General features: G+C 39.3%; 1 protein-coding gene across 1 annotated transcript; it reads left to right on the top strand.

The window, feature by feature from the left end:
- Positions 1-394: 394 nt before the first annotated feature.
- On the top strand, positions 395-9,946 carry LOC119729830 (low-density lipoprotein receptor-related protein 2-like). The gene is made up of 10 exons (XM_038202624.1): positions 395-524; positions 2,353-2,763; positions 3,166-3,534; positions 4,185-4,307; positions 4,909-5,034; positions 6,381-6,509; positions 7,045-7,176; positions 7,371-7,496; positions 8,375-8,497; positions 9,553-9,946. Exons 1-10 carry the CDS (start codon positions 443-445, stop codon positions 9,681-9,683), a joined length of 1,752 nt encoding a protein of 583 aa, XP_038058552.1. The 5' UTR covers positions 395-442; the 3' UTR covers positions 9,684-9,946.
- The last annotated feature ends 957 nt before the right edge of the window (positions 9,947-10,903 follow it).

The raw sequence follows: 10,903 nt of genomic DNA, 5'->3' as shown, positions 1-10,903 counted from the left end.
AAATCCCCTTTTTCGTGGTCTTGATTTTTTCCTGTTTAGTGGACCCCTCCAAGCGCAGCCTCGGTATTTTGTGTACGACAAGACTGTTGCGAAAAACAAGACATTTTTGTACACGCACACTTGACTTAAATAATGACAATCACATAAAAAAGGCGTAGCCCGTTCAATGTTCAAACTCAAATACTGGAACTGGGTCGGGTTTTTTTCTGGAATCTAACAAAAAAAATACAATTAATGTTAACGTCACAAACTAAATAAACTGATTGGTACATGAGCCGCCCGAATGAACTTTGGCACGGCAGCGCAGCGTAGACACTAACATTGCATCGTCAATCCGGGCCCAATGCCTGGTACGCCAATACTGGAACAGCTTGGATCATTAGAGCGGTCTGGTTTGAGCAAGTCGCATCGTTTATAATATATTCAGACTAATCCAGCCATCATGGCGAACATTAGAATCGTATTCTATCTTGTTGTCTTGATGGTTGCCAGTGCAGAAGGTGGTGGCGATGGCCCTTCCACAGGTATGTTTTAGCGTTTGTTTTCCAGGCTATTTATCATTCAAATTCACTGATTCTAATATTGAAATTCGTCAATCAACATCGATATAGTGCACTTCCAATGTATAATTTCGTCTTTTGTGAGACAATTTTATATTCAGTTCAAGGAAATTGAAACCATGAGCACACATGTACGTCAAGCAGCATTCGATTTTGTCTCGTCTATACGCCGAGCAGTGTTATTCAGAAAGCAAACAATTCATCTTATTATGTCACACAATTTAATCATAATTTTGTTCAATTTCGTCTTACTTTGCTGCAACTTCAGCGGAGGCATGCCGCTGATGGGAAGAGTTTTCTGCCCTTTTTATTTCCTTGTTTCTTCATATACATCTATTATTTGCTTCGCTTGATTTGATCTTCTGAAAAGTACGTTAGACCCAGCTTTGGGCACAAACGTTACACGGGAAAATATATTAAAAGGGTCGTCGTAGTTTTGACATTTGTCTTTTTTTCATTTGAACACTTGTTTTATTCGTTTCAAAATTAAAAGGTTATTGATGGTTTGTTGTTCTTGGTTATATTTACACTTGTCTTTTGGTAACTGCTCTCTGAGTAAAGAACACCTACTTGGTCTGATAACATCATGCGAACGAATGTGCTAAATTGTGCGCGTCAATTTACCTGACACAACTTCTACATTGTATGACATCAGACGAATTCGATCTCCGAATGCTGCCGTTCGGCGATAGCTAAGACGGATTCAATGTGTATTGACGGATATTCTTGGCCAAGTGCTTAGATACGTTGACCAAACTCCTTTGAAATTGATTACTAAATTGCTTTTAATATAAGCATGTGAAATTCTCGGACGAATATGAATATTAGAATTGGACTACCAAAAAAGCGTTTGGTATAGTCGGGAAAACCTGTAGAGTATAGGTCTATTTGGATTTAACCTTAATATCTGCATTCGGCCAAAATTCTAACTTTTCTCTAAGTTTGTGTTTTTCCCCCCGAAACAATATGCAAAATGCTGCGGACTGCATTATACCAGACGCTAAGATTTCCCAGGACGCTTGATACTATTACTTTCAATCATAGGCTTTTTTCGTAATAATTTGCTCGTTGCATTTGTGAATGTTTGCAAATAAGTATGCACATTGCTTTAACCAGCACTACAGCCTTTACAGTAATCATAGAAACACAATAGATAGAAAAGTCTTTGACGACTTGAATCAGTTTGCTGTAGAATTGAAGTTTGACCGACGAAATGAGACTTTTGTGGAAAAAGAGCATAGACCAATCATGATATAAAGAGTGGTCATAAATTATGGCGGAAAATCATCAATTGCTTTAAATGGAATATTATCTGTACTGTACATTTCAGACTTAGAAAACATTCAACGACATGATTATTCTGAAATTCAAGTTAATTATGACCAAACGATATATCTTTTTTTGGGGTGGGGCCTCGGTGTTTCACTGTTACGGATGTTGACATTTTAGAACGATTATAGGCTGCGTACATTGTACGTGGAAATTGCCTCTGATAGGGATTCATAACGTGTATCGCTGCTCGATACCGACAATTCACAAGGCAATTATAATTCACACCAATGCCCACTTGTTAGTTAAAATCTGCTATAGGACTTATTAACCATCTGTCAGTACTACGCGTTGGCCTACACGTACGCTGTTAATGATTTACATTTTACCCATGGGGAAATTACCATCGCTTGATATTTACTATCAGCTATCCTTGACCCTGGCATTATTATGTTAGATGAACATCATGAACTTTAGGTGAGCATTAAAATTGGAAATTCTGTCTGCCCTCTCTTGCTTTCAGATGAGTACTTCTTGTACAAAAACGGTGCCTGTGCCCATAACGACGGTACATCTATTGACATCTCCAGTGTCCCGCTCGGAAGCAGCGTTAAAGTCCGTTTGCAATATGGAGCCTGGTATGAAAAGTCCGACGAAAACTGCTCTCTGGCCTTCACCTACAATTCGCCTACACCAACGCTGTTCCTTGCGAAATCAACGACTCCGTTGTGGATTGACGAGGAAGTCTGTGTCACACTGTTTGACGGCAACACCACCTCGGCAAGCTCCATGTTGCGCAAGTGCGGACTTCGCTTCTACGACGACACCGTGTTCCTTACCACAGGACCTGCCATTCTTTTCGGCGTAGACGCCTCAGACGGAATCAGATATAATGATCGGCTCACCTACTCGCTCACAACGTTTGCAGTAGAAGGTAGGGGATGTATTACATACAAAATTGGTGTCATTCATCTATCATCATCGTTTTCTTTTTCTTATTCTTTTTTTCAACTTGTGACTTAGACTTACTTCAGTCTCAAACTGACTGACATGTCAATTGGGAATTAGACTGGTTACCTATCTTACTTACTGACGCTTGTTTCATGCACTTTCAAGATATAAGAGTAGGGAATAAGTCAAACTCATGCGAAATGCAAATATTGATTTTCCATTTCTATCGCGTGCCGCTTTCCATTATTCTACAATATTTTTTTTAAATCTTTCTGAATCAATTGAATAGAATTCTGTGCGCTCTGGGACTAGTTTTACTGGGGTTGTCTAGTCTTGTTTCAGTAACGATTGTCTGGAGTAAATGTTCCGTTCTCTTTAATCACAGCGAACTACTTCATGGAGGACTTCTGTTCGAACGACACACTGGTGCATCCCAATAAAACCATTTGGCTTCATACCAACAGGGGCAGTCAGTACAGTAATTCCAAAACCTGCACTATGATGCTGTACACCCAGATTAACCACAGGTTGCTGGTTAGATTTCATCGTTTTTCACTGGAGGATTATGATTGCCTGACGTACTATGAGGGAAGCGGGACAAATGGCGATGACTTATTACTAGAGTTATGTGGAAAGTATGGCAGTTCTTATTTTACAGTTGAGACTTATGGCCGTTTCCTGACGGTCAAGTTTAAAACGGATTCTCAAGGCACAGACGATGGGGTAATCATGGTGATCACGTCGACTTCTGAAGGTAGGGTCTGTCGTTTTCTCCGCATTGACACAACTCAACAGGGTGACCGTTTTAGCCGATTTTCGGCTAACTTTGACAGAATTTTTGTTAAAAAACTAGTTCGACAGAAAATTTGACAGAATGGGTTTTTTGGCAGATTTCTGGCAGAATTCTGCATAAATGGTTATTTGACAGAAAAACAGCAAATTTTAACGAAAAAGTGTACATTTGTTTTAAAAAGCTTCAATCCTTTCAAACAAACCCTTGCATAATGGGACAGGTTGGCTGGTCTAGGTGCTGAGGTTCACTGGGAAACGGACTTCGTCGTGGCCGGATCAACGTGGCCCGAAATTTACCAATAATTTCACAATATCTTTATGTGACTAGATTGTTTATTATGTAATTTGAATCTTAATTAAGGCAATAATACTAATCTGCATGTGATTTTAAGTGTTTATAGTGTATTTTAAGTAATTCAGGGTAATTTGGCAGATTTTTGATAAATCTGACAGATTTTTGATGTGCGTTTAGCAGAATTTGGCTCTGACCGTACGGTCACCCTGCAACTCAAACAATCACATTCACAACTTGCAAGGTTTCACCACCACTCATCTCCACTATCACCACCTTCGACACCGCTGGTATTCATGTTTAACTCTCTTTGTTTCCAGATTGGGAGTGTCCTTATTACTCTGGTCTAATCAAGTGCACAGATAACCCGGTTTGCTATTTGTTGAGTGACATCTGCGATGGTTTTCCTGATTGTCCGGACGGTAGTGATGAGAAGAACTGTAGTAAGTTTTCACAGTTCATTTTCTTCCTACTAAATGCAAACAAAATATAATGGAATGCCGGACGTAGAATGTGTAACCAAAATAGACAATATAGGTATGGTGTGAAAGATACGCCTTTAGGCCCTACACTTTAAAATGAGACATTAAATGTCCAAATCTGATAATTTTTGACAGAGTTATGTGTAATTTTCCAAGAGAGGTCAAATTGACCACGGGACCAAGTTTTCGATGTTAGGCATTCGGATGAAGGTATGGATATTTGCCTTTATGGATATTTGGATTTACATATATCCCTTACATAAAATACTTCAATTTGCGACGGATCAACCCACCTTGAAAAATTCCTAGTTTGGGGGTAAAATCCATATATCTATTTCGTGTACCTTGTGGAGACGTATTCATCTATAGAAATTGCCCTGTGGAGACGTCCGTATACAATCTTTTGTTCCATATTGTACCCATGTCTCCAGAGGGTACCATGTAACAGATCCCCCAACAAACAGCTCTCCATACACATATCTCGCAAGAGCTCGTTGGTTCGCACAGGTCGACCTGCCAGTTCTTGTACCGTTTAGGGCTTTTTTGTGTTTTCGCCATGCAGCTAATTGTGACTCAGGAATTGTCTGCCCTACTCACGAGAACACGAGGCTGTGCATTCCAGTGGAAGAGCTGTGCAATGGAGTTACCGACTGCTGGCATAACCAAGACGAAACAGATAGCCGTTGTGGTAAGTGCTTCTAGTTCCAAAGATACCATGAACTGTCATTTTTATCGTTAAATTAATTTGTATTTGTATTTCATAAGGGCGTCCCTATTTATTTATATGGTTCTCATATTTGGTTGCCTGAGGTATAGGTCGGTCGGCAGAAGAAATCAAACAAATTGTTGTTGCCCCGTTGGCCGATACGGTTAAATTCAATGATGCGTATTGTCTCTTGTTGATGTTGTGTTTTGCTGATGCGTATTGTCTCTTGTTGATGGTGTGTTTTGCTGATATTGCCTCTCGTTGATGTTGTGTTTTGCGAAGAGTTTAAAAGGGTCCCTAACGGCCCTCCCTCTTTTTGATTGATTTCTCTTTGTAGTTGTCCGGCCCCTATTGAATACCTTGCCAGAGAGATGTATGTGTATAACTCTGTCTTTTGCGCCCTCCATACAAATATCTCGCATATCTTAGTCAGTGGCTAACCGGGGTTAAAATCGGAAAATTTGGAAGTAGGGGAGGGGTACCTTGAGGTATGTACACACATTTTTCAAGGGGTGTTACTGAAGCCAAAGACATCAATGTCTTTTAGTTCAATTTTAAATGAGGGAGGGGGCACAGGGGGAACGGACATCCGCTGGAGCACGTGCCCCCCCCCCCCCTCACCTTTAAGTGCGGAACTGATGTATGTCCACATCTATATTTCAGTATCATTCTGTCGTCATTGCCAAAAATGCTATCGGCTTTTCATTCTAATGAGTATAGGTTTTACCGGCTATTTGAAAACATTTTTCGTTCGAATTCACCGATTCTTATATTCATTTCGTCCGGCAACATCGATTTAGTGCACTTTCAATGTTTAATTTCGTCTTTTGTCTGACAATTTCAAATTTAGTTCAAACAAATTAAAACAATGAGCACACGTTTTCGACCCGGTGTATTCGATTTCGTCTCGTCTACGCCGAATCGTGTTATTCAGAAATCAAATTCGTCTAATTGATTTATATAAGACGAATTTGATCTCTGAATGCTGCCATTCGGCAACAGCTTAGACGGATTTGATCTGTAATGACGAATATTATCGACCCGGTGACTAAAATGGGTGATCAAATTTTGAAATTGAATGATAATGACTAAATTGGTTGTGTTAAAAGCATGAGAATTTTTTCTCGGACAAAATTGATTGTTAGAGTTGGTGAATTTGAGTGGAAAATGTTTTAAAATAGCCGGGAAACCTATATTATAATATGAACTTTGGAATCGTGTGTTTATTTATCTGTGTGTGGGGGGTTTTTTTTGGGGGGGGGGAGTGATGTTGCTGTCACTGCTGATGTATAGTAGCAGCGCTGTAATTCTCGACTTCGATTTTATAGATTGTCCATCGGATGGAATTCATTGCCGGGATGCTTCCGGCTTCCCCCTTTGCGTTCGAACTCCTGAAATTTGTGATGGATATCCTGATTGCCGAGACGGAGACGACGAGGAAGACGCACTTTGCGACGGTAAGTTTGAACCAGGCCTCTGTCGAATTTGGCTTCACTTACTCTCATTAACAAAGTGGAAAATCACTCTAAGTTTAGATCAAAACCAATTTGGGAGGGGGAAGGGGAGGACCAAGACCGATCCAGTGCAGACTCGAGTGAAACCTCGAACTATTCGATTGTTTGAATTTTACACTAAGTCTAATATTGTCCCCAATTTCAGTCCTCGAAAGAGTTTCGTATACAAACCTTATGGGAGCTTGAGGTACAAACCAAAGGGAACAAAAGAAGGAAAGTGGCAAGCCCTCATGAGTAACTAAAAAATAATCACATATTATGTGAGTTTGTTTCTGCATTCAGTAGGGGACGTTGAACAATAATAGGTCCCAATTCCCGAAGGTCCCCAATTGAGCGATGGTGTACAAAACATATTTGAGGTCTTCCTAAAAAGTTAAAAAGTACAAACAAAGGAGGGACAATATTGGGGTCCCCGATTGCAGGCAAATTCACACTTATATGTGTGTGGGTGTGTGTGTGTTTTTTTTACTTACCACAGATAGTTGTTCGTCGAATTTTTACTGTTATCAACTAAACAATGGCAACCAGTACAGCTGTCTACCATCTTCTAAGATTTGCGACTTTGTAGTCGACTGCACTGATGGCAAGGATGAAGACTATTCTCGATGTGGTAAGTTTTTGACTTTGTCGGAGTTGGCACGATCGGCGTAAATAGTCCACAATTTCTGTTACTGTCAGTTCAATTTAGTCGAGTGACAGTATGTACAGTATATAGAGCATCATTTTTCGTGAATATTTCTGGAGTGAGCTATAAACGAAATGGGGAAAAGGCCTAAATTTATGCTGTGTTTTTTTCTTTTGAAGGCACCGAAGAACCCTGTGCGTTTCACTGCTTCTATTCACCTGGTAACAACTGTCTGCCATCTCATAAGGTTTGCGACTCTGTGGTCGACTGCTATGCCGGCGAGGATGAATTCGCATCTTTTTGTAGTGAGTCATTGACTTTGTCGGAGTTGGCATATTAATATCATAGAGCTGCATAATACAGCTCTATGCATAGATGCATAGTCCACAATTCTTGTTATTTTCAACCAGACTTGTACCAGACTTTCAACCAGAGTCAGTCACAAGTCAACTCACAAGTCATTCAATTCACAAGTCAATTCACAAGTTAAGTCAGAAGTTCTGGAGATTTAGGGAGAAAATGAATCAGAAATTACTTCAGCTAAACTGTAAAAGAATGAGTTGGCTGTGTTATTGTTCGTTTGGATTGAAACTGCGTACATCCATTATAGTAGAAATGACAAAAATGCCCGATATTGGAGGATATTCAAACCCACGCCTTGCTTTTAGCTTTTCTAGCATTGCAGATCAAAAGGGAAAATTCTTTCTTACACTTGATTTACCAGTACTAAGTCGACTTCATACATTGTTGGCCCACTTAGCATTTTTGAGCATGGCGGTTCTCGCACTCTCATTTAAATAAATAAATCCGGGTCCTATCCTATAGGGAGAAAATAATTCAGATGCACCATGATAACTTAAAGATGTATTCTTCGTGCTCTTACGAGTTTCACCACGATTTCTTTTCAGTTACTTATATACTCCTAGCAATAGAAAAGTTAATCACTCTCAAATGTGACATGGAACGAAAAAAAAAGTCCACCGATGTTTAGTTATTGAATTATTCTGTACAACATTTGGATTATTTGCGGCCCGACTATATACATGTATAATCCGGCCCTTGCACGGCGCGGATTAATTAGTGCGCACAATGGAAGCCTTTTTTTCAGAGGGTTGCAAAGGCCAAAAGGAAACTTCTTCAGGAGAATGTTTCTAAAGTTTTATCAACTGTGTGTTTTTTTTAGACTGTGAATCGGGAGTCCGTTGCCAAAGTATCTACGGCCCTTTCTACTGCATTGACGAACGGGCTCTTTGTGATTCGAACGCAGACTGCATTCACGGAACGGACGAAAGCTCTGAACTTTGCGGTAAGCGACACAGCAAAAGACTTCGATATGAAATTTGTTTACCAAGTAAGGCCAAAAAAAAAGACTCCGGTTTCTTGTTTGTATGGAGCTTGCCCAAAAAGTGGTGCGGCGACGCGGCTTTTTTTTTTTTTAACCTGGTTTATTTATTTATTTTTTTGCTTCAAATGTCGGCTGATGACTGCAAATGGTGGCCGACTAAACTTAGTGCAAATATATGGGAGTCCAGAGAGGCCACATAAAGCTTATTCTCGATCATAACCCCTTCTAAAAACACGTTGAAATTGTGCAGAAGCAGGATTCCAGTTAAACCAGTGAGTTTGGCGGTTTTGAGACATCATCTTTCATTGAAAAAAAACTTTTTCATTTTGCTGACGCGCATGACTACGGCGACGCGCGCGCATACCAGAAACCGGAGACTTTTTTGGCCTAATGTTTTCATGTTGAGTGTTATTAGAATGTTAATTTAAAGGAATATATTATTATTTGAATTTATTCCAAAGATAACTAACCGAGTTATTATCAAAAAGTTTATCTCGGATTAAAGATCGTACTGGGTACTAAACACCCCACAAAAAAAGGCAAGGTTCTTTCAGCAAAACGATACTATTCATGTGAATTGTTTTCGTTTTGCTGAAAGAACGCTAACCTTTTGGTGGTGTGTGGACAGAACTTTAAAACGGTGCTTTAAAATTCCGTGATTTGAAAAGTACATAAGTGATTTGAATGATTTTTGTACTAAACGAAAGCTTATGAATTGGGCTTTTATATCCTAGATTTTGAAAGTGCTACATGCAGAACTTGATTAAAAAAATGGTCCTGCCTGGCTTTCCTTTATTTTTTGCTCACCCTGTACTTTGGGCAATTAATTTGTAACTTCAAACAAACAAGTGTGCCAAAAGCAAATGTCGCATTTTGCGCAGTGAGAACGCAGTTTCATCATTTCAGTCCAGTATAATAAGAAAAGTTTTCTTCCAAATTTGATGAGATGGGCCGGGGACCTCTGAATCTGGGAGAATCACGGACCCGTCTCATTTGGCATTGTTTCGTTCTTATAGAGCCTCCGATCCTCTCGTACTGGTCTTCGGGTGAGCTGGCTGGTATCTTCATTGGCTACATCATCTTCGCTGTCTTCGTCGTGGCCATCACGTGTCTCATCCCAAAGAAATGCAAACCTGTCGATGAGTGACCTGTAGACAGAGATTCCCAAGAAAACGGGGATTGCTACAGATATTGAAACACTAAGGATGTGAAGTATTCACCGCATATCAAATTCCTGATGATTCAAAGCGTTGAAGAGCTAAAGATTTTGTGTATTATATCGCTGGAATTTATTCCATAAAAGAATCGTTTCTGTAAAGATACATGCACATGTCTATAAATATGGGGTTTTTTTTTAATGTGGCACGATTTTTCCAAACTATTTTCATTAATTTCACACGTTTGAATCTGAAATAGCATTTATTATTTACTTGCAGTTGTGTGAAGAAAATGTTAGATTACATACATTTTGGCAACCTTTGTACAAATTGTTGAAAAAATTAGCTTATTTAGCTTGCTGTTAGTTTTGAGTGAAATATTGTGTCGTACATTATTGTGTCGTAAATGATTAACAAAATGCTCCACACAAAAATTGAACAAACACAAAAACTACACACAGAAAAGTCATGTACATTGCACACACACAACGTTTAACCGAAACTTTTGCCTATAAATAGCATTTTCTTGAGTAGGCCTACAGAAATCTACTGTAGTGATAAAAACAAAGGAGACAACAAGGGAAGGAACTTAATAAGTGTTAACGTTTTGGTACATGGATATGTTTCATGGGTGTTCGGGTAAGAAAACAAAACAACATGTATAGGAAAGCCTAGTTGGGCTAGTTGCAGAACGCTAACTGAGTCAGAATGGCTATATTCTTGGAAGTCTTTCCAGAATCTGGTATACAGATTTAGCCCAATCATTGGTGGAATATGGGGTAATCCTATACGATAGAACTGCCCGTTTGACAAGTTTCAGTCAGTGAGTCAGTCAATGACTAACTCACAAAGAATGCGTTGTAAAAAAATGGTTGACTGTTTGGAATGATTCGCATTATCTGCGACGAAATGATTGCAGTGGTATCAAGGCCTAATGACTTTCTAATAGCGATCATTGCTGATATAGTTGAAAAGCGATAATTGAAAAGCTACCAAAAACTGACAGGAAACGTTAGTAGAAACAAGTTACATGCAGTACAAAGTCACACAAACAGCTGTGAGTGATAAGAGTAAATTGAATTGTTTTACCGATTTCATCCAAACTGACGAACACCTTAAGTTTGGCATTGATGTGTTTTTTTCCTTTGTTGATTTCGCAGTGCTTTGTATCAATCTTTTTATAAAGCGTTAGCTAATTAACAAACAAAAA

This window comes from Patiria miniata, unplaced genomic scaffold, assembly GCF_015706575.1.
Source record: "Patiria miniata isolate m_02_andy unplaced genomic scaffold, ASM1570657v1 HiC_scaffold_21, whole genome shotgun sequence".
In the NCBI taxonomy this organism is placed as follows: Eukaryota; Metazoa; Echinodermata; class Asteroidea; order Valvatida; family Asterinidae; genus Patiria; species Patiria miniata.
The sequence above is the reverse complement of the archived record's forward strand: the minus strand, read 5'-3'. Positions and strand labels throughout refer to the sequence as shown.

Coding starts and splice junctions, on each gene's coding strand:
- LOC119729830 (XM_038202624.1), top strand. CDS start 443: ATGGCGAACATTAGAATCGTATTCTATCTTGTTGTCTTGATGGTTGCC. Junction 3,535..4,184: donor GATCACGTCGACTTCTGAAG/GTAGGGTCTGTC, acceptor CTTTGTTTCCAG/ATTGGGAGTGTCCTTATTAC. Junction 8,498..9,552: donor CGAAAGCTCTGAACTTTGCG/GTAAGCGACACA, acceptor TCGTTCTTATAG/AGCCTCCGATCCTCTCGTAC.